The 23,410-nt window shown below is 44.0% G+C and overlaps 3 protein-coding genes across 12 annotated transcripts in view; 2 read left to right on the top strand and 1 right to left on the bottom strand.

The window, feature by feature from the left end:
- The window catches only part of LOC110533749 (transcription initiation factor TFIID subunit 1), a 56,587-nt gene extending 52,377 nt beyond the window's left edge, over positions 1-4,210 (top strand). For 2 of the 4 annotated variants that reach the window (XM_090186492.1, XM_021618244.3), the window contains exons 33-40: positions 172-264; positions 977-1,129; positions 1,250-1,366; positions 1,779-1,892; positions 2,191-2,286; positions 2,419-2,635; positions 2,826-3,000; positions 3,131-4,210. In XM_090186492.1, the coding sequence (XP_090042618.1) occupies positions 172-264; positions 977-1,129; positions 1,250-1,366; positions 1,779-1,892; positions 2,191-2,286; positions 2,419-2,635; positions 2,826-3,000; positions 3,131-3,353 (1,188 nt within the window). In that variant the 3' untranslated portion in view covers positions 3,354-4,210. The remainder of the gene's footprint in view (positions 1-171; positions 265-976; positions 1,130-1,249; positions 1,367-1,778; positions 1,893-2,190; positions 2,287-2,418; positions 2,636-2,825; positions 3,001-3,130) is intronic. The other 2 variants (XM_021618247.3, XM_090186493.1) reach the window with 1 other exon arrangement.
- A 35-nt stretch (positions 4,211-4,245) lies between these two features.
- LOC110533752 (uncharacterized) lies at positions 4,246-17,581 on the top strand. Of its 2 annotated transcripts, XM_021618254.3 has the most exons (8): positions 4,246-4,491; positions 4,772-4,877; positions 5,006-5,188; positions 5,422-5,512; positions 6,940-7,016; positions 7,139-7,210; positions 14,940-15,093; positions 15,287-17,581. In XM_021618254.3, the coding sequence occupies exons 1-8, from the start codon at positions 4,419-4,421 to the stop codon at positions 15,398-15,400; spliced, it is 870 nt and encodes a 289-aa protein (XP_021473929.3). In that variant the 5' UTR covers positions 4,246-4,418; the 3' UTR covers positions 15,401-17,581. The 2 variants fall into 2 exon arrangements, with proteins under 2 accessions (XP_021473929.3, XP_090042625.1); XM_090186499.1 differs by lacking the exon at positions 4,246-4,491 and having other exon boundaries at positions 4,605-4,877.
- Positions 16,710-23,143, bottom strand: LOC110533751 (zinc finger protein 711). Of its 6 annotated transcripts, none has more exons than XM_021618249.3 (8): positions 22,901-23,143; positions 20,604-21,179; positions 20,055-20,492; positions 19,792-19,938; positions 19,569-19,706; positions 19,291-19,425; positions 18,998-19,141; positions 16,710-18,872 (listed from the first exon to the last, which is right to left on the bottom strand). In XM_021618249.3, exons 2-8 carry the CDS (start codon positions 20,680-20,682, stop codon positions 17,695-17,697), a joined length of 2,259 nt encoding a protein of 752 aa, XP_021473924.3. In that variant the 5' UTR covers positions 20,683-21,179; positions 22,901-23,143; the 3' UTR covers positions 16,710-17,694. The 6 variants fall into 6 exon arrangements, with proteins under 6 accessions (XP_021473924.3, XP_021473923.3, XP_021473926.3 ...); XM_021618248.3 differs by having other exon boundaries at positions 20,604-20,701; XM_021618251.3 differs by having other exon boundaries at positions 20,055-20,447; positions 20,604-20,701.
- Positions 23,144-23,410: the final 267 nt, after the last annotated feature.

Below are 23,410 nucleotides of genomic sequence, written 5' to 3'. Positions count from 1 at the left end.
GTGCCGTACTTCTATGGCTGACCCTGTAAAAACACATTTCACTGCACCTATGTGCAATAAAATATTTATTTTGAATGTATTAAAATATTGACAATTGTGGCAAAACTTCAATCAAGCACTCAGTTGGATGATGTTATAACTGTCCTTACTCTGCCTCTGTCTCCTCTTCAGTCTTGGCCGTTCCACCATCCAGTCAACAAGAAGTTTGTTCCAGACTACTACAAAGTGATAGTCCAACCCATGGACCTGGAGAATGTCCGCAAGGTGAGTTAGTTAGGGGAAGTGGACTTCAGTGTCAGCTTTGAGGAAAACCACAACAAAGACACCTTTTGGATCCTTCCATGCCAAGATGGATCAAACCTATATGTCGTAGATGATTATACACTGAGTGTACAAAACATTAAGAACACCTGCTCTGTCCATGACACTCACCAGGTGAATCCAGATGAAAGTTATGATCCCTTATTGATGTCACTTGTTAAATCCACATCAATCAGTGTAGATGAAGGGGAGGAGACAGGTTAAATAATTATTTTTAAGCCTTGAGACAATTGAGACAGGATTGTGTGTGTGTTCCATTCAGAGGGTGAATGGGCAAGACAGAAGATTGAAGTGCCTTTGAACGGGGTATGGTAGTAGGTGCCAGGTGCACTGGTTTGTGTCAAAAACTGCAACGCTGCTGGGTTTTTCACGCTCAACAGTTCCCTGTGTGTGTCAAGAATGGTCCACCACCCAAAGGACATCCAGCCAACTTGGAAAGAATCAACATGGGCCAGCATCCCTGTTCTGAAGCTGTTCTGAGGTCAAAGGGGGGGGGGGGGGGTGCGCAAATCAATATTAGGAAGGTGTTCTTAATGTTTTGTACACTCAGTGTATATGTAATATACAGAATATATTACAGAATGTGGTAGATGGTAATATGTGTAATATAATAATGTATGTTATTTAAAAGTCTCTGTGTGCTGTGGTCCAACAGAACATATCCAAACACAAGTACCAGAACCGGGATGTGTTCCTGTTTGACGTCAGCCTGGTCCACACCAACAGTGTCAAGTACAACGGTCCAGACAGTCCTTACACCAAGACGGCCCTGGAGATAGTCAACGTGTGCAAGCAGACCCTGGCAGAGGTGTGTGTATGAAACAGCGAGAGAGGGACATAATGAAACTCTTTATACTTTGTCAAATGACGAATCATGTTTATGATCCTCCAATAAGGATCATTTGACTGTTGCTTGATATCTCCCCAGTATGATGAGCACCTGACCCAGCTGGAGAAGGACATCTCCACAGCTAAAGAGGCAGCTCTGGATGCAGCAGACCTGGATTGCCTGGACCCCATGACTCCTGGAACCTACACATCACAGGTAGCAATGTTCCTGTCCCATAAGTATGGGCCAGAAACCAGACAGATACAACCAATGGGCCCTTACATCCCTATCACCCCCAGTCACCAAATAAAGTACTTCAACTCAACCCTCACATGCTCCAGAGTTGGGGAATGCAACTCCTCTCCAAGGACCTACTTTTTAACCTCCGTCTGCTGTAGTCTCTCTATTACATAGCCTCTTCACATTCTAGTCTTTCTCTGCCTCGTAGTTCCTCTTTAGCACTGTTGTCTGCAATTCAGTAGCTGTTTCTATAGCCTCTGTATATCTTAATTTCCATGCTATCCTTCCTACCCTGTGGGTTATCTTTTCTCCTCCCTCTTTCCTGTGTGTGTGTGTGTGTGTGTGTGTGTGTGTGTGTGTGTGTGTGTGTGTGTGTGTGTGTGTGCAGCCTGCCGATGTGTTTGACAGCAGTGCCTCTGTGAGCCTGCACAGAGAGCCCAGACTCTTCTCTGAGGTTAAGGCATCTCTTATGGCTGTTCCAGAGAAGAGGGGGTTAGGGAAGGTACGGAGAGATCCCCCAGGAGTATAACGGCGTCTGACCTCTCCTTTAACCGCCCTCTCGCCTCCCATCCATCCTTTCCTCCCCATAACTCATTTGGTTCATGTGTCTGCCTGTTTTTTCTTGTGTGTTACTTTTGCTCCTAATTGTGACTGCTTGTCGTACTAGTGTTCTGTTTGCCCTGACAATTATCCATTTTCAGCCATCATCTCTATTGCTTCACAAGTCATCACTCTGTCTTTCCCCAGAAATATCCCTCATGTCTCTGTCAGTGTTGCTTAACTTCTCTGTGTGTCTCCAGGGTCGTCATAGAAGACTAGGAGAGGAGGAGTCAGACGTGGACATCGAGGGCTTCGAGGAGGAGGAGTATGACTGCAAGCCCAAGACACCAGCGCCTGTAAGACTCTGATCGTGGAGAAACAATATGGGGTTTAGAGTGGATGGATTTTGAAAGGGAGGGATTATGTATTTGGAGACAGACTGATCTACAAACAAACTAGTCCTTTTGATGATGATGACTGTTCCCCAGGCTGAGGATGGTGAGGGAGACCTGGAGGATGAGGATGATGAAGAGGAGATGCTGTTGCCGCCGCCCCGCAGACGACTGCAAGGCCACAATGATGATGATTATGACGAGGATGAAGGCTCCAGTCGGCCAGCCCAGGCCAGCGTGCTGTACCAGGACCTGCTCATGTCAGACGGAGAGGATGACGCCAGCGAAGAGGAGGGAGACAACCCGTTCTCCTGTGAGTCACACTAGGGTGGAGATTGTCATAGGATGGAGTGAGATTATAAATAAAAATTAAATTGACATTAAGAAGTATATCAAGGTTAATTAAAACCTACATCCTATGATTTGGGGATATCTGTAGGACACTACAGACTGTATGTGAGATATGAGTTTCTAATGGTGTATCCGGCCCTGTCCCACCCTAGCGATCCACCTGTCAGAGAGTGGCAGTGACTCAGACAGAGAGGTGGAAGTGCGTCCCCTGCCCCCTCCCAGACCCCACCAAGAGACAGCCCGCATGGGCCTGGAGCAGGACGACAGCATGATGTCATACGGGGAAGATGTGCCGGATGAGACCCACCTGGAGGACAGTAATGTCAGGTACAACATGGAGCCGTCAACCACCATGGCCGACATTATGTACATGGTGGATTTGCATCGTTGGTTGGCTCTTGGGCCCTATTAACCCACACTTTACCCATCCCTCTCTTTCTCTCCCCCTTCACCATAGTTATGGGAGCTATGAGGAGCCGGAGAGTCAGACCCAGACCCAGACCTCCAGCATGGGCAATGGAGAGGGCTACGGCATGAGTGAGGAAGAGGAGGAAGATAAAGAGGCAGCTCGAAGGAGGGGTCCCAGTGTACTTTCCCAGGTGCAGCTGAGTGAGGATGAGGAGGACAGTGAAGAGTTCCGGTCCATCGGGGGTGACAGTGACATGGACTCAGACAACTAGAGAAGTGTTCCACAACACACACACACACACACACACACTTAAAGATGCAAATGTCCTCTACAATCATTATAACAGACAGATCCACATCCATACACATTAATTCAGGCTCACTAAAAGAATACACCTTAAAATTGCAGGCTGAATTACATGCACGTACTGTCATCATAACTTTATCTCATGTCAGTCAATCCCCCAATGATAGTTAAGACTGTTTGCTGTCCGGTCATTACCACACCTATGAAGTCTCTATGATAAACTCCTGTGAGATCAATATTGTACAAAATGTTCAATCAAACTGAAGTGAGCTTGTTTATCTATAATGGCAGGATTAAATTGGAGTTGATGCTTTAAGTCAATGTTTTCTACTGGTTATGCTCTTTTCAGTGTACCGACACATGTATATATATTTTTTTTTACAATTGAATAGCGTTTTATTTTATGGTTGTGCAGAACTTTGGCCAAAATGAAGATATTTGAATAGTCAGCTTTGACAATTGTTTGTTTTCAGTGCCACGTCTCATCTCAACCTTTTGTCTTGAGACACTGGGTTGAGTGATCGAAAAATACTGTTATTCCCCATGAACTATTATGATTGCAGCCTGGATTTTCAGGCATTTGAGATGTTTCCAGCACTGTTACTAGGAAACTCAAACTTCCAAGGAGATCCTAAATAAAAACCAGAGATAAGACCATCTTTTCATTGTTTGTTTTGGGGGATAAATGTTAGCTGTATCTGATGTAACCACGTTGAAGTTGTCCTTTCGTGTTATGCTGTGTTGCTTATCGAAAGTAAGAGGCACTGTTGAATACCAATCTGCACTAACGCATTAACAATAATATTAAATGTTATTACAGAAGTCTGTTGTGTGTTATATGACCAAGGTGCTTCCTGTTTCCCTGCTTTTTCCTATCCTGCCATACCTTACAGGCTTGCCCTCGCTCATATCTTAGAACAGTGGTCATACAAGCTGAACATGAACTCTGCTCCACCGTAAACTCATTATGATTGTAAGGAGTCACGTAGATAGTGTGTTAAGTATAAAATAGTACAGTACGTGTGTGAAGATGAAGGGCTATAGTTTGCTGTGTTTAATATTTCTGCCCCCTGTCACAGTTATTGGACAAACGACACCAGATCGTGAGTAGTAATTTTTTTCTGTTGAAATCTGTAAAGAAAGCCTGTCTTTTAGTATGAGTAGGATATGTATTACTGTAGCATTGAATCAGATGACACCTCTAAAATGAACATGTAAACATACTGTAGGTTGTCCTGCTGCTTTTTGAGGTTTTGGGGGGGGTAGGTTAGGCCCTCTGTTTGAAGATAGTGCTTTTTATCAAATTGTGTCTTCATTTTCTCATGATGTTGCTGGGCCAGATCACTATCACGTTTCAGTTACATGTTTTCTTTTTACATCCAGCAAGTTGTGTAACAGTAGATGACTTTGAAGTGTGCACAGGAACTGCATATCCATGCAATGTTGAGAAAAGCAAATGCTACTGTAAGGACAAGAAACCTTTCTGTAGGTACGTTTCAACGCTTCCCACATTTGACTCTACAGCTTTATCCTCAATATTTGTTTATTTTTGGAATTCAGATATATTAAATTCTTATATAAATATGACAGTTAACTCTGTTATGCTGTTCTTTTCAGGTGTAACAACTACATAGACAAGTGGTACATAGGGGAGAAGTGTGACTTTGAGTGGACCATATTGAACTTTGCCCTGGTAACATCTCTACCAGGACTGGCCCTGGCTTTTATTGTTGGTGTGATGGTCCAGTGTGTCCATTACTTAAGGAAACCAGCAAAGAAACAAAAGGATCGGACAACGGGGTGAGAGGGGGAGAGGGTTTGGACAAGATAGAATTCAGAGGCTCAATATTTACATGTGTTTTGCACAGTGCATGGCACCTAGTATCAGGAAGTTGGCTTGTTAAAAAATAATAAGAAAAGAAAATTAAGATGTTGGGCATTAACTAAATAGATTAATATTTGTCCACAGTCTTGTTTCAGGTTTGATATGACTACTCATCATGTCTTTCTATTTTAATTTTCACTTTTTTCAGTTACACAAACTATGCAATGTCACCGACAACATATTATGAAAATAACCAAGATGACATGTTCTCCAACACAGTGTTTGCCTCAGACATGCCGGTGAGTAGCTTGAGTAAATACCAAATGGTATTTCCAATGGTGATGTCACATCCAGAGATCCTGCTAAGTTAGGGTTTCCTTATCTCCCAGTAGTCATACCGCCAATTCTGTCGAATCAAAAGAATTTGCTAAAAACAATCCGATTTGGACAGAAATATGGCTGAGATGCAAAGAAAATTCAAGGAGAGGGGGTACAAAAATGGTCAAATTAATACTGCCATTGAGAAAATTCTAAACAAGACATTACCTTTTCTTCAAGGTCAGTCTTACAAAAAGAAGCATTCTAACTCCCCGCTATTCAAAGTGCTCTGAACAAATGAAGGGAATCGTTCACAAACATTGGCACATTCTAAAATCCGATGATAGTATCGGTAATGTGTTTTCGGAACTTCCCTTGGTAGTAATTCTCGCTGGGCAGATATCAATTGGTAAACTCTGATTTACCACCCCATGATATCCCTGCACAACGTGTATTTGCGCCCCTACTGGATGGAAATACAAGTGTAATGGCTGTGCTCAATGCAATGGCACTTATACATGTAGATCCTTCACACCCAAACAGGGAAACAGATCCCAATCAAAGGTGTTATAACGTGCTCCACTAAAGCAGTTATTTATCTTACAACTTGTCCTTGTGGTAAAAATGATGTGGGTAAAACAAAGCGTGAATTAAAAGTACGAATTTCAGATCGTCGTAGCACTATTAGATGCAAAAACTCGACTTACCCAGTTGCGGCCCACTTTTTGGAAGCAAACCACTCGACTTCGTCTCTGTTATACTGGCATCGAACATGTCACCCTCCCTAGGAGAGGGTTGACCTCAATAATTAGTTGTTAAAACGAGAGGCTGCTTGGATCTTTAATTTAAAGACTCTTGCTCCCTTCGGTCTCAATGTAGACTTTAATCTGAAGCCATTCTTGTGATTCTTGTGATTTTGCTGTTGTAAATGTTTGTAGGCTTATGCAGCCAAATTGTGTCTATGACCGTAGCCTATCCATTTATGTTTTTTGTATGCTATTTTAATATATGAGAATTAACCAATGATATCAGGCCACACCCGGCCATGATTACAGACACCTGTGTGTGTCTTCTCACACTATATAAATGAGTCATCCTGCAATGTTTGTCATTATACCCTGATGAAGACAGCTTGTCTGGCAAAACGTTGGACATTATCATTTTTGCATCTGACTCCTAGGGTGTGCGGCTCTCCTTTATTTTTCAAGATGTCTTCCACACCATCTCTTAAAGAGCAATTTGAATCTACTGTCTCTCCTGGACGTGGTTTGTGTCGTCCAAGTAGTGTAGTGTAAAGATGCCATAAGTGCAGATTCAGAGCAGACACATTCAGTAATAGACATGACTGTCAATGTTGCATAGTAAACATGGCCTTGGGAAACTGTTTCTATTTTTCTTATTTCTTCAGAATCGGCCAAAGCCTCCCAGTGTCCAGCCCACCCAGGAGAGGTTTCCCATATCCAACTTACCCAACTGCCCTTACAGGTTAGCTGTCTGAACACAATTCAACATGCCATTGGTTTTCACTTTCATTATAGGGGCCCTTATTATAGTGTGCAATGTTATAATGTGCTTTCATTGAAATGTTGATCTCTCTACTCTCTTAGCCTTCAACTAAACGGCATGCGGCCCACTTTAGACAGATTGTCTTTGACCAACCCTACAAGCCAGCCATACAAGTAAGAACCTTGGTGGTGTTTGCTTTCTGTCTGATACTTTGTTCAATGGCAGTGATGTCATACCCATTCTGTGCGTATAACCATGTTCTGGGTGGTGGACTAAAAATGGAAACAACATTAGAGACGACAACAGGGCAACGCCCCCTCGACAGAGAATGAGTAGTCACCCAGTCATTTGAGGAGCATGAGTCATGATGACACGGACCTTATCAAATCTTATTAGTCACATGCTCCGAATACAACAGGACACCTTAGTGAAATGCTTACTTATACAAGCCCTTAACCAGCAATGCAGTTTTTAAAAAAAGTATGAATAAGAATTGAAAGTAACAAGTAATTAAAGAGCAGCAGTAAAATAACAATAGCGAGTCTATATACAGGGGGTACTAGTACAGAGTCAATGGGCGGGGGCACCGGTTAGTTGGGGTAATATGTACATGTAGGTAGAGTTATTAAAGTGACTATGCATAGATGATAACAAGAAAGTGGGAGGGGGGGGGGGGGGGGAGCAATGCAAATAGTCTGGGTGGCCATTTGATTAGATGTTCATGATTCTTATGGCTTGGGGATAGAAGCTGTTCAGAAGCCTCTTAGACTTGGCACTCCAGTACCGCTTGCCGTGCGGTAGCAGAGAGAACATTCTATGACTAGGGTGGCTGAAGTCGTTGACAATTTATAGGGCCTTCCTCTGACACCACCTGGTATAGAGGTCCTGGATGGCAGGAAACTTGGCCACAGTGATTTACTGGGCCGTTCGCACTACCCTCTGTAGTGCCTTGCGGTCGGAGGCCGGGCAGTTGCCATACCAGGCAGTGATGTAACCAGGATGCTCTGGATGGTGCAGCTGCAGAACCTTTTGAGGATCTGAGGACCCATACCAAATCTTTTCAGTCTCCTGAGTGGAATAGGTTTTGTCGTCCCCTCTTCACGACTGTCTTGGTGTGCTTGGACCATGTTAGTTTGTTGGTGATGTGGACACCAAGGAACTTGAAGTTCTCAACCTGCTCCAGTATAGCCCCATCGATGAGAATGGGTTCGTGCTCGGGTCCTCTTTTTCCTGTAGTCCACAATCATCTCCTTTGTCTTGATCACGTTGAGGGAGAGGTTGGTGTCCTGGCACCACACGACCAGGTCTCTGACCTCCTCCCTATAGGCTGTCTCGTCGTTGTTGGTGATCAGGCCTACCACTGTTGTGTCATCGGCAAACTTAATGATGGTATTGGAGTGGTGCCTGGCCGTGCAGTCATGAGTGAACAGGGAGTACAGGAGGGGACTGAGCACGCACCCCTGAGGGGCCCCCGTGTTGAGGATCAGTGGGGTGGATGTGTTGTTACCTATCCGTACCACCTGGGGTGGCCCGTCAGGAAGTCCAGGATCCTGTTGCATAGAGAGGTGTTTAGTCCCAGGGTCCTTAGCTTATTGATGGTGAAGCAGTAAGACATGCTTGTTTTTGTCCCATGAAAATCTTGTATTTTTCGGGGGGTTTTGTATACATTTCATTATCTCAATCTCTTTTTTTTCCTTTTTCAAATTAAATATACCTTCCTGCAACTCGCCTCACCCAATGTGGTACGGATCTGCTATTATTTTTTCTTTTTAAGACCTTATAACTGGAACCTCCATCAGCAGCTAGCCAGCTAATTAGCTACTAGCTTTTTAGTAATTGTTAGCCACTGCTAGCGGTCTTTACCTTTTGCTCGGACTCCAGCCGCTTTAGCCCGGATAGCCCGAATAATACCTGCCGGTCTGCACAGCACGATATCAGCCCTGAGCATATCGAACTGATTTTATTCCCCCCCCCCACACTACATCACCAGATTCCTGCCGCAAGCTCTGGACCATCACACTGGATCTTCGCTGCTAGCTAGTTACTACCGAGTGGGTAGTAACTAGAAGCATGCACCAGCTAGCCTCGAGCTAGGCCCATTTCCCTGCAAGTAAACAAAGTACACCAACTACAATACCTCTCTTGCCAATTGGCCTGGACCCTTTGTCGACACGGAGCCCCGCCAATCCATCACGACTGGTCTGCTGACGTAATTCGGCCGATGTGCGTCGTGGATGTTGGTGTTGATCCATCTGCTAGCCCCGGCCTGCTAGCTTCCTGAACGCTGTGTCTCCCGCTCTCCTTACGTAGTAATCGACTACCTGAAGCTGCTCCCTGTTTCATCTTTGCTGCGCATTGGATCCTATGATCACTCGGCTACACAGCTGATGCCTGCTGGACTGTTCATTAACACGGTACTTCATTTTGTTTATCTGTCGGCCCCAGCCTTGAACTCAGGGCCTGTGTGTAGCTATCTGACCCTCTCTGCCCATTCATCGCCATTTACCCATTGTTGTTGTCCTAGCTGTTTACCCGTTGTTGTCTTAGCTCTCCCAATCAACACCTGTGATTGCTTTATCAAGTCAAATTGATTTATATAGCCCTTCGTACATCAGCTGATATCTCAAAGTGCTGTACAGAAACCCAGCCTAAAACCCCAAACAGCAAGCACAAAAACTCCCTAGAAAGCACAAAAACTCCCTAGAAAGGCCAAAACCTAGGAAGAAACCTAGAGAGGAACCAGGCTATGAGAGGTGGCCAGTCCTCTTCTGGCTGTGCCGGGTGGAGATTATAACAGAACATGGCCAAGATGTTCAAATGTTCATAAATAACCAGCATGGTCAAATAATAGGTCTGGGACAGGTAGCACGTCCGGTGAACAAGTCAGGATTCCATAGCTGCTTGCAGAACGGTTGAAACTGGAGTAGCAGCACGGCCAGGTGGACTGGGGACATCATGCCAGGTAGTGCAAGGAGTCATCATGCCAGGTAGTCTTGAGGCATGGTCCTAGGGCTCAGGTCCTCCGAGAGAGAGAAAGAAAGAGAGAATTAGAGAGAGCATATTTAAATTCACACAGGACACCGGATAAGACAGGAGAAGTACTCCAGACATAACAAACTGACCCTAGCCCCCGACACAAAAACTACTGCAGCATAAATACTGGAAGCTGAGAAAGGAGGGGTCAGGAGACACTGTGGCCCCATCCGATGAGATCCCCGGACAGGGCCAAAGAGGAAGTATATAACCCCCCCACTTTGCCAAAGCACAGCCCCCACACCACTAGAGGGATATCTTCAACCACCAACTTACCATCCTGAGACAAGGCCAAGTATAGCCCACAAAGATCTCCGCCACGGCACAACCCAAGGGGGAGCGCCAACCCAGACAGGAAGATCACATCAGTGACTCAAACCCACTCAAGTGACGCACCCCTCCTAGGGACGGCATGAAAGAGCACCAGTAAGCCAGTGACTCAGCCCCTGTAATAGGGTTAGAGGCAGAGAATCCCAGTGGAAAGAGGGAAATGCCTTTCTCTAATGTCAATATGCCTTGTATACTGTTGTTTAGGGCAGCTCTTATTGTTTTATTTTACAGCGGAGCCCCTAGTCCTGCTCAACATGCCTCAGATAGCCCCCTTGTCCGACCCCCCACACAGGCGGAGACCGCACCTAGCTTAACTGGCGCCTCCAGAGATGAAACCTCTCTTATCATCACTCAATGCCTAGGTTTACCCCCACTGTACTCGCACCCTACCACACCCTTGTCTGTACGCTATGCCTTGTATCTATCCTACCACAGCCAGAAATCTGTTCCTATTCTCTGTTCCAAAAGCACTAGATGGCCAGTACTTATAGCCTTTAGCCGTACCCTCATCCTACTCCTCCTCTGTTCCTCTGGTGATGTAGAGATTAACCCAGGCCCTGTGTGTCCCAGGCGCTCTCATTTGTTGACTTCTGCAACCTTAAAAGCCTTGGGTTCATGCATGTTTACATCAGAAGCCTCCTCCCTAAGTTTGCTTTATTCACTGCTTTAGCACACTTTAGCCAACCCTGATGTCCTAGCCGTGTGTGATTCTTGGCTTAGGAAGGCCACCAAAAATGTGGACATTTCCATCCCCAATTACAACAATTTCCATCAAGACAGAACTGCTAAACGGGGCGAAATTGCAATCTTTTGTAGAGGTAGCCTGCAGAGTTCTGTCATACTATCCAGGTGCCCAAACAGTTTGAGCTTCTACTTTTAAAGATCCATTTCTCCAGTCTTTAGGAATCTCAGACGATACGAAAGAGAGGTTGAACAGGCTAGTAATAGGGGACTAGTAATAACAGACTAGTAATCTCTGTCAAGCGCTCCCTAAAACACTTCTGCGAGCAGCACTTTCTAATCGACCTGGTGTCATGCCCTGGCCATAGAGAGGCTTTTTATTCTCTATTTTGGTTAGGCCAGGGTGTGACAAGGGTGGGTGTTCTATGTTATTTTTTCTATGTTTTCGTATTTCTTTGTTTTTGGCCGGGTATGGTTCTCAATCAGGGACAGCTGTCTGTCGTTGTCTCTGATTGAGAACCATACTTAGGTACCTCTTGCCCACATGGGTTTTGTGGGTAGTTATTTTCTGTTTCCGTGTGAGTGTTTGGACCACACGGTACTGTTTCGGTTTTGTATATTTCACGTTTATTATTTTGTTCCAGTGTTCAGTTGTGTTTTTGAATAAATCAATATGGACACTTACCATGCTGTGTTTTGGTCCGATCCTTACTCCTCCTCAGACGAAGAGGAGGAAATCCGTTACACCTGGCCCGGATATCCTGGAAGGATATTGACCTCATCCTGTCCATAGAGGATGACTGGTTGTTCTTTAAAAGTGCTTTCCTCACCATCTTAAATAAGAATGCCCCTTTCAAAAAATGTGGAACTAAGAACAGAAATAGCCCTTGGTTCACTCCAGACTTAACTGCCCTTGACCAGCACAAAAACACCCTGTGGCGTACTGCAGTAGCTTCGAATTGTCCCTGCTATATGCAACTTTTCAGGGAAGTCAGGAACCAATACATACAGTCAGTTAGGAAAGCAAAGGCTAGCTTTTTCAAACAGAAATATGCATCCTGCAGCACTAATTCCAAAAAGTTTTGGGATACTGTAAAGTCCATGGAGAGTAAGAGTACCTCCTCCCAGCTGCCCACTGCATTGAGACTAGGAAACACTGTCACTACTGATTAATCCATGATAATCGAGAATTTCAGTGTTTCTCTACGGCTGGCCATGCTTTCCGCCTGGCTACCCCAACCCCCGGCCAACAGCTCTGCACCCCCCACAGCAACTGGCCCAAGCCCCCTGCCCCGCTTCAACTTCACCCAAATCCAGACAGCTGATGTTCTGGAAGAGCAGCAAAATCTGGATCCCTACAAATCAGCTGGGCTAGACAATCTGGACCCTCTCTTCCTAAAATTATCCGCCACCATTGTTGCAACCCCTATTACTAGTCTGTTCAACCTCTCTTTCATATCGTCTGAGATTCCTTAAGATTGGAAAGCGGCCGCGGTCATCCCCCTCTTCAAAGGGGGAGACACTCTTGACCCAAACTGTTACAGACCTATATCCATCCTGCCCTACCTTTCTAAAGTCTTCAAAAGCCAAGTGAACAAACAGATCACCAACCATTTCGAATCCCAGCGTACCTTCTCCGCTATGCAATCTGGTTTCCGAGCTGGTCACGGGTGCACCTCAGCCACGCTCAAAGTCCTAAACAATATCATAACCGCCATCAATAAAAGACAGTACTGTGCAGCCGTCTTCATCGACTTGGCCAAGGCTTTCGACTCTGTCAATCACTGTGTTCTTATCGGCAGACTCAGCAGCCTTCGTTTCTCTAATGACTGCCCTGCCTGGTTCACGAACTACTTCTCAGATAGAGTTCAGTGTGTCAAATCGGAGGGCATGTTGTCCGGACCTCTGGCAGTCTCTATGGGGGCGGGTTAAATTCTCGGGCCGACTCTTTTCTCTATTTATATCAATGATGTCGCTCTTGCTGCAGGTGATTCTTTCATCTGATCCATATCACTACTCTGGACGGTTCTGACTTAGAATATGTGGACAACTATAAATACCTAGGTGTCTGGCTAGACTGTAAACACTCCTTCCAGACTCACATTAATAAGCATCAATCCAAAGTTAAATCTAGAATTGGCTTCCTATTTCGCAACAAAGCCTCCTTCACTCATGCTGCCAAACATACCCTCGTAAAACTAACTGTCCTACCGATCCTTGACTTCGGCGATGTCATTTACAAAATTCCTTCCAACACTCTATTCAGCAAATTGGATGCAGTCTATCACAGTGCCATCCGTTTCGTCACCAAAGCCCCATGTACTACCCACCACTACGACCTGTATGCTCTCGTTGGCTGGTCCTCGCTACGTATTCATCGGCAATCCCTCTGGCTCCAGGTCATCTATAAGTCTTTGCTAGGTAAAGCCCTGCCTTATCTCAGCTCACTGGTCACCATAGCAACTCCCACACGTAGCACGAGCTCCAGCAGGTATATTTCACTGGTCATCCCCAAAGCCAACACCTTTGGCCGCCTTTCCTTCCAGTTCTCTGCTGCCAATGACTGGAACGAATTGCAAAAATCACTGAAGTTAAAGACATATCTCCCTCACTAACTTTAAGCGTCAGCTGTCAGAGCAGCTTACCGATCGCTGCAGCTGTACACAGCCCATCTGTAAATAGCCCATCCAAGCATCTACCTACCTCATCCCCATATTTGTATGGTGTAGTACGATTCGATCTTAGTCTTGTATTGACGCTTTGCCTGTTTGATGGTTCATCGGAGGGCATAGCAGGATTTCTTATAAGCTTCCGGGTTAGAGTCCCGCTCCTTGAAAGGGTCAGCTCAAGCCTTTAGTGCAGTGTGGATGTTGCCTGTATGGCTTCTGGTTGGGGTATGTATGTACGATGACGTCATCGATGCACTTATTGATGAAGGCAGTGACTGATGTGGTGTACTCCTCAATGCCATCGGAGGAATTCCGGAACATATTCCAGTCTGTGCTAGAAAAACCATTGTAATTACTTCGCCTCTCTTCGACCATTTTTTTACATTTATCGAGTCACTGGTGCTTCCTGCTTTAATTTTCGCATGTAGGCATGAATCAGAAGGATAAAATGATGGTCAGATTTGCCAAATGGAGGGCGAGGGAGAGCTTTGTATTCATCTCTGTGTGTGGAGTAATGGTGCTCCAGAGCTTTTTTTCCCCTCTGGTTGCACGTTTAACATGCTGATAGAAATTTGGTAAGACTGATTTGAGTTTCCCTGCATTAAAGTCCCCTGCTACTAGGAGTGCCACCTCTGGGTGAACGTTTTCCTGTTTGCTTATGGCGGAATACAGCTCATTCAATGCTGTCTTAGTGCCAGCATCAGTCTGTGGTGGTATGTAGACAGCTACAAAAAATACAGATGAAAACTCTCTAGGTAGATAGTGTGGTCTACAGCTTATCATGAGATACTCTACCACAGGCGAGCAAAACCTTGAGACTTCCTTAGATATCGTGCACCAGCTGTTATTTACAAAAATACATAGTCCGCCACCCCTTGTCTTACCTGACGCCGCTGTTCTATCCTGCCGATACAGCGTATATCCATATCCATCATGGTCATTTCTCTGTTGTCATTGAAGAAAGGGAAAAGTCCACGAGTATGCGACCCAATTTAGATAGATCATCTTTATCCAACCCTGAAAGCCAGCCATACAAGGAAGCCTCTGTCTTTTGATTTGTGTGTTTTCAAGCTGATATAGTTCTTTTTTCCATGACAAGTTATGATTGGGGGACCTTTGAACTACATTATTAGAATTGTTTTTATATGGTTTGTCTGCTTCTGAAAGTTGAATAGTTTTCTGGATTCAGCTACGCTACAGGTATGACGCAGCCCTTGGGTAACCCCCATCCCAAGTCTCCATCGCCAAGGAACCCGTATGAAGACAGAGCACCACCTCCAGACTGTTATGACGACCAGCACATGAGACCAACACAGCCCCCACCAGGACACAAAGGCATGATGGTGAGTGATTGATTCCCCCTAGTGAACAGTAGGATGAATTCAACTGATCAACTGGACAAGTAAACTGCAGGGTGAAACTCTGGCTAAAACATTTGGTTTTGATCTTAGCCTAAAGGTCCATATTAGTTAGACCCTAGGTGACCAGGCTGATATAGAAAAGCAGTTTGACATGAGATCTGTTTCTATCTTCCAGAGAGAAGGCATGTCTGGGTATCCTGCGCCCAGTTCACCTGCTCCCCTCTATTCGGCACTGGAGTACAACCCCAGTTCCCAGTTTCCCAGAGCCCAGATAGGAAGACACTACTGAGGACAAACAGGGGTGACCATGGCCTGAATTAGAACGCAACAAATTTCACTATCACTATTCAAAAAAGTTCAACTCGTATATAATTTAAAGTGAGTGGAAAATGTAAACATTCAAGGACTTTGTAAACTTTAATTTAACGTACTAAAAAATGTATTGTGGCTGGCCGCTAAGTTTTATGAGTAATCCCCATTGACTGATTATGAAATTGGCTCATATTTTTGCTGTTTTAAGGTTTATTGTTTGACAATTTTGTTACTAATAAAGGTTATTATTCCTAGATTCAATCCGTAGCGTGGATCCATACACGCGATTGAAATGTAAAGGCAATGTTCCAATGTTTCAATTTCCAGTCGCTTTAACTCGGATTTCCACACTACAGATTGAATCTAGGCCTAAGTAACAGGGTTTGAGTCAATTCCAATTTCCAGTCGCTTTAACTCGGATTTCCACACTACAGATTGAATCTAGGCCTAAGTAACAGGGTTTGAGTCAATTCCAATTTCCAGTCGCTTTAACTCGGATTTCCACACTACAGATTGAATCTAGGCCTAAGTAACAGGGTTTGAGTCAATTCCAATTTCCAGTCGCTTTAACTCGGATTTCCACACTACAGATTGAATCTAGGCCTAAGTAACAGGGTTTGAGTCAATTCCAATTTCATTTGAAATTCAAATTCAATTCTTGAATTCACTTATGAAGTGGAGAATTTAAGTTGAATTCAATTCAAATTTCAACAATCTTCAAGTTTTGGAATTGGAATTAGACTGTTTGAATTGTAAAACAAAAATGTAGTATTTGGAATTTCATTTAATTGGAATTCAATATTTGTACATTTCCGAGTTAGATTTGGTTTAAATCATTTCAACGTACATTTCTATATTTACAGTATAGCTACACAAAAAAACATATGGAAAACCGCTTTGTGTAAACTTAAACGACTAAAACCAAATTGAAAGTATGTAGAAAAGATAATACCCTATAATCTGAGAATTTACAATCAGCAAAATAAAAGCTAGATAATCAGGCACCCATTAATTTTATGTTTGAGGATAAGAACACGTCAAAATGTGTAGAATTGACTGAAATTAGCTTAAGTGAAAATTCTCAGCTCCTTGGAAAAATGAATAGAATTGCAACCTTTCATTTCAGCGCCATGGCAAAATGTGTAGAATTGCTGGAAATTAGCTTCTCTCTGCTGCCAAGATGATGTTCTATGTATATTTTTTTCACCGCTCAAGACACCTCAATTGGTTGGTCATGAAACAAAAAAGTTGTATACAATGGTAAGTCAAGCAACATCAATTAAAGATACTTTCAAAAAGAGCATTTATTTTCTACAAATCAGATGTTAATCATTTTAAATCAATAAACAAAATACAATCTTAATTTCACCTCTAGGTCAATCATGGGATAACTTGGTGTCAGTAGGCGCCCTTATTGTAAGATGCAAAATACTGTCATCTTAACACAAATCCACTTGTTGGTACATTCTTTGTTACTGAATGATGGCAAAAAGAGTGAATGAAAGTAATAGGTTGAGGTGAACAATTATTCAGGAGATGTCTTTATTTACTAAAGAAGCTCCTAATATTTCAGTTGACAGACATAGAGAATAGATAACACTGATTTGGATCTGATACATGAGACATTCCTGATAGTAAACATGTTATTGGCTTTGAGCAACATGATTTTACACATGGGAAAATTAAAACCCCTGATTGTTTGACAAGCGATTATTTCAAAGGACAAATACAAGTAAAAAGCTGGGTTGTCCACATCCCCTTTTCATGCTTTTGAATACAGAGAAAACTGATACAGATGACTGTTTACGTTTGAAATTAGAACTGGGTCTTTAAATGCATGTTTTTCACAATTTGCTAGCAGTAGCATTACTAAAAATCATACAATGACTTGTCAGATAATGGTTACCCCAAGGTCAACAGTGAGAATACAGTCAACAGATAAATTACAGCGTTATCTTACCACTGATACTGCATATGACAAGTGGTGTGCTATTCAAACAACCCAGACAAGCATACTACTGAGAAAATGTGTGCTTTCAAGCAGTGTTCTGATTCAGGATTTATCTGACTTGAGGTTTGTTTGAATAGCACCCCAGGTTTGAGTACTAATGGTGATGTGAGGACAAGTTAATAAATTACTAATGCAGTTCGAGGAAAATGTGACAATTGTCATTCTTTATTTATCACATTGAAATAATTGTATTTCCCTGCTCTATAGTGAGTGAGAATCAGATTGTTCTGAATATGGGAAAGGGTGTGTGAAGAAGCACTTTACATGAAAACGTCCTTGTGATGCCGCGCAATGTGCTGGCTCTTTTCAGAGGGCCTACGGAAGCCTTTAGTGCAGTAGTCACAGCGGTGGGGATAGTCCTTGGTGTGGATGGATATGACGTGCCGTTTGAAACCTGAAGCGTCCGAGGAGCTGTACTCACAGTACTGGCACTGGTACACTTTCCGCCCACTGTGGGTCTTCATGTGCTTCTTCAGTTCCAGCTGATGCCTGAAGCCCCGTCGGCAGCGCTTGCACTTGAAGGGCAAGTCTTTGGTGTGGACGGACAGGATGTGGCGACTGAGTATGAAGGGGTCTGGGGTCTTAAAGTCACAGTGGCGGCATTGGTGCAACCTGGCACCTTTGTGAGTCTCTGTGTGTTTTTTCAGCTCCGAGGGCCGGTGGAAGCCCTTCTCACACACGTCACACTTGTGAGGGAAGTCCTTGGTGTGCACGGAGATGATGTGGCGCTTCAGGTCGCTGGAGTTGGTGCTCTTATGCTCGCAGTGCGGACATTGGTGTGTCTTGTGGCCCTGGAATATCTCCATGTGCTTCTGCAGCTCCCGCTCGTCAGAGAAGGCCTGGGGACAGTGGCCACACTTGAAGGGCAGCTCCGCTCCGTGCTTGCTCTTTATATGGGTCTTCAGGTTAGACTGGTCGGCACAGCAGAACTCACAGTGCTGGCAGTGGTAGGGCTTCTCACCCGTGTGGGTCCTCATGTGCTTTTTGAGCTCAGAGGGGTGGCGGAAACCTTTAGCACACTCCACACACACATGGGCAAAGCTCTTGCTGTGGACAGCCAGCAAGTGGCGGTTGAGAAGGCCCTGCTCGGCTGTCTCATAGTCACAGTACTTACAGTGGTGCAGCTTGGGCTCCTGGTCACGTAGGATGAGCTTATTGGAGCTGAGTGGGCTCTCCACACAGTAACGCCTCGTGACCTCCGTGAACTCTGGGACCCGGTCACTCTTCACTATGAGCTTATGGCCCTCCAGGTGGTTGTGGAAGTTGACCTTCTTGTTGGTGGTGAAATCGCAGTCTGTGCACTGGTACTTCTTCTTGAAGATGTGGTCGGGGTGGTTCTTCATGTGGATCTTCAGGAAGCCTCGCGATCTGAACTTCTTCCCGCAGATGTGGCAGGGGTACACAGTCAGAGGCTGGCCATCTGGACCAATGATCACAGCTGAGGAAAAGTGTGGAGGCAAAAAAGAACAGGAATTGTTAGGCCTACATCTAAAAAGAAAAGTATAATCTTACAAAATGATGCAAGCTTTTAGAAAATGTTTTAATGAACATAGAACCCCATACTTGTCTGACACTGACGTGTGTCTCCCTTTTTCTTTTTCTTGATCTTCTGTTTGAGAGCTCTACTTGTACTCAGGCTGTCGCTGATCTTCAGGTAATGTGTCCCTGTGTTGGTCTTGTTCTCCAGCCTGGAGTCCAGACTGTTACCTAAGGAAAAGTATACACCAATTCAACACACTTAAAAATCGTTACATGAACAGATCTAAATGTTAGGCTAAATGTAGAATTATCTTACGCCATACTGAATGTATGTATCTGAGTAACTTGTGTCTATGGAGAAAAGGATTAGGCTTTACCATAAGCTGCAGCCCAGGCTACAGTGCCGAAGGTCTTATTGTGGCTGGAGTCATCCAGTGAGTCCTGGATGGCAGGGGCATCCTCCTCTCCCACTATCACCTCCATGTATACCTCATCAGCCATCTCAGTGCAGTCTGCTCACAGACAAGGAAAACTCAGTCACTTAATTTAACACTACAACCATCTATTGGGACAAAAATAATAAGGCAGCCATATCGTTTAATATGTTGTGCTGTATAAGGGATTGGAGGAAAGGCTGCTAATTCAGGGGACTCACTGATCTCTGAATCCTCCTGCGATGGGTCTTTCACTGCCATATAGACCATCTTCTCTCGAGACAGCTTGCCTATGCCCCCAGTCTCCAGCACTGCGTGACCGTTGTGGAAGTCACTCTCAGCTACAATCTCTGTGCCACCTGCACTCACAGTAAATGTCTGAATTCAGAGAAACCGAACAGAGGTGTATCTTTCAAATTGATCGGAACTTGTAAGAGTCTTTACCTATATCATCATCAGCCTCTGCCTTGAAGATGTAGACTTTGATGCACTCAGAGTCATAGTCACCCTCTTTGGAGCCATCCTCCATCACCTCAGAACCCATCTTCAGGGGCGTGTCCTCCATGTCCAACTTCTCCCCAACATCATCCACTGCACAAACAATAGCACACTCATCATTTTACACTATCAGATTCATCCTATTATTAGAGTCAAAATTTGTGTTGGAGCAGTCTAGTAGTACCAAGAAAATAAGACATGTGTCTTACAGGAGATCATCAGGTAGTCCTCGGAGACGCTCTCTCCAGCCTCGTCGTCCGGCTCCTGGATGGTGACTGCAGAGTCTTCAATCTCCTCCTGCTCCTCCACATACGTCTCTGAGTTGCAGTTGGAGACCATGACCTCCTCAGTGACAATTTCAAACACCTGGTCAGGAACCCTATCAGATTCCTCTATGAGATCTGTTGTCAGCACATGGTGATGGTGGTCAGAATCCAGCACGTCCTCAATGGCGACCTCGGCCCCCAGGACCGACTCAGTCATGATTATGCCGTCAGGATCGTCGCTGCAGCAGATGTCTGGTCCCTCTACAACCTCTGACCCCAGGTCATGCTCAAACATGATTCCCTCCTCGTCAGTCACATCTGACACCAGCACCGCCTCTGGCACAGAAACCACAATGTGATCACCGTCAATGTGGGCCATACCTGCCACCGGGAAAATCAGGAGGAACTGTTATCAGTTCGAGCACACAGACACAATCAAATAAACAAAAGGCCATGGACTATTAGTTCTCTGCATTGATGGAATGGACTTACCAAAATCCTGCATTATCATTGTGTGTGGCATCTTTGAGTCTTGCATCTGAAAGTTCAAGACCCCTCCACCGTGGTCCATTCTCTTTTTATCCTGTCTGCTACCAACACAAATGAGGAGGATTATTTTATTTTTCTTACTAGCTCTGACTTTGCTGGTTGCTACTTTATTGAGGACTTACTATGACTGTGATATATGGTTGTCCAACCTAGCTATGAACGCACTAACTGTAATTCGCTCTGGATAACAGCGTCTGCTAAATGACGTAAATGTAATGTAAATTATTAAGTTGATCTAATTTTATCAGATCAATTAGGACCTCTGTCAATGCATAACTCATTACAAATGTCTCAACGCTGAATGAACATTGAATAATGCATTGTTGGGTTTGGAGCTTGCAAGAAAGACATTTCACTGTACTCGTTCATGTGACATTAAAGCTGTAACAAAATGTTAATACTGATAGATTAAAAACACATTGCTAATGACAGTATTTCACCACTCCATATTTGATTTTGAGCTCTCAAACCATCAGGGAAGTGTTATGTTTTTTTTAATCAGCTAGGGAGGAGAAACACCTGAAATAGAGAAAAGAAAAATACATAACAGATACATCAGCTTCAATGATTTTATCTATCCTGAAATATAATTGTGGTAATGGAAATAAAGAAGACTGCTATTATCCTTTATTACTTATAAGAATGTGACTTTATAATGTCTTAGTATCAGGAGACATTATGGTTTGGGGGCGGAAGGTAACCTAGAGTTTAGGCCAGTAACCGAAAGGTCGCTGGTTAGAATCCCAGAGCCAACTAGGTGAAAAATCTGTCAATATGCCCTTGAGCAAGGCACCTTAGCCTAATTGCTTCTGTAAGTCGCTCTGGATAAGAGTGTCTGCTAAATTACTAAAATGTAAAAAATTAGAGAGGGTAAACTATTTGATAAATGTAGAAGTATATTATGTTATTACGTTGTCGTCTTTGGTCTCTCTTTATGTAGTGTTCTCTCTCGTCATGTGTGTTTTGTCATTTTTTAGTCCCCACTGGAGGCCTTTTGGTAGGCAATCATTGCAAATAAGAATTTGTTCTTAACGGACTTGCATAGTTAAATAAAGGTTCAATTAAAAAAACAAGTAAGGTGGTTGATGATGCAATGATAAATCTAATGGGAAGCAAAAAGCTACAATGTGTTTATATTCACACACTCACAGGTGATACTCCTTGGTTTTGATAAATTGAGTAGACTGGTGTTTACAAGTAAAGGGAGACTTCTGGCACCAACAAATACATGCCTCCAGGGCTAATTTGTCAATATAACATTATTTGCACTGTGGGTGATAGTAATGGGGCGTTGGACTAGTAACCGAAAGGTTGCTAGATCGAATCCCCGAGCTGACCAGGTAAAAATCTGTCGTTCTACCCCTGAGTTCCCCGGGCGTCGAAGTCGATTAAGGCAGCACCTCTGATTCAGATTCCCTACTGAATCAATACCACTTTATTACTTATAAGAATGTGCCTTTAATGTCCTAGTATCAGGAGACATTGTGGTTTGGGGGCGGAAGGTAACCTGGCGTTTGGGCCAGTAACCGAAAGGTCGCTGGTTAGAATCCCCGAGCCACGCTAGCATAGATATTGTTCTATCTGTGTCTGTAGTTGCAGTGACAGATACGGGAAAGTAGCTGGCAAGTCACACGCACTGTTTTCGCCCAATGCAGTAGTTGACTGACCGTAGAGAGCGCGCGCAGACGCATTAAATATGGCGGCTTCTGTTTACATTGTGGACACAGAATCCCGACAACAAAGGCGCTTGAGTGCATACGGTGAATTTAGCTAAATTAATGGCTATGCATGAATGATAAGCATAAATCGTATCTATGCTAAATTTAATGAAATCCAAGCTATGCGCTTGTTTCAAGACTCCAACAACAAGCGTGCAAGACTGACGCTCTGCGACATCCTGACCGTAATGCATATTTTCTGCCCAGTCTGGGCCATTGTTGGGCTAAATTAGCAAGCTAACTAGCTAGCAATAGCATTCCCAGCAATTGCAATCGATATCATTAGTAAAATACACGCAGTAAACCTACCATACTTTCGAACGTGTGCACTGGAAGATGGCACAAATGACTATCGTCTTACAAAAGTCACATATTTCCGAGCGAGCTAGCTATGTCGTTAGTTAGCATAGCTATCGAAGGCTAGCTAGCAGTCATTGTTGTTTTTTCGGCTTGGGTAGAGGCCCATAAGCCTTCGTGACAAGGCCCCATCGTCATATCGCATTAAATGTAATATATACTTACCAAATCAAGTCACTACTGTCTTGTTTTAATTCCACTTTTCCGGTTTGAACAGTATTTCCGCAGTCGTATTATTAAATTAGGTTATATTTCTCATGGTGCGAATGCAAGGCCTGTACAACATTCTAGATCCTGAAGGCTGTTTTTCAGGCCTGGACCAATCACGTAGCTCGCTGTTAGCTCGGAAGGGTGGGGGCGGTGGGGAAGTAGGTGACAAACTGCACTCGGTCTTCAACAGTTTATTCTAAAACTGCTGGCCCGTTTTTTACAACTTCACATACGTAATAATATAATTGTAAGGACTAGAAACATTAAATGAATGTGTCTGGATGCACTAACTAAAAGGTGGCACAGTAGTGTATACCAGAACTGATCAATTTGCAACAAAAACTAAATAGGGCTCAATACTGTAACTGTCCTCTGTTAAATTATGATAGTTTCAACTGAAACATGTTGTGGTATAACTTTTAGTATGCAGAATTAGATGGTGTTTACAACCAAGCCCTGTGAGAT

This window comes from Oncorhynchus mykiss, chromosome 10 (assembly GCF_057628025.1).
Source record: "Oncorhynchus mykiss isolate SJ-2025 chromosome 10, ASM5762802v1, whole genome shotgun sequence".
Classification (NCBI taxonomy): Eukaryota; Metazoa; Chordata; class Actinopteri; order Salmoniformes; family Salmonidae; genus Oncorhynchus; species Oncorhynchus mykiss.
This window is presented reverse-complemented; position numbering and strand designations above follow the sequence as displayed.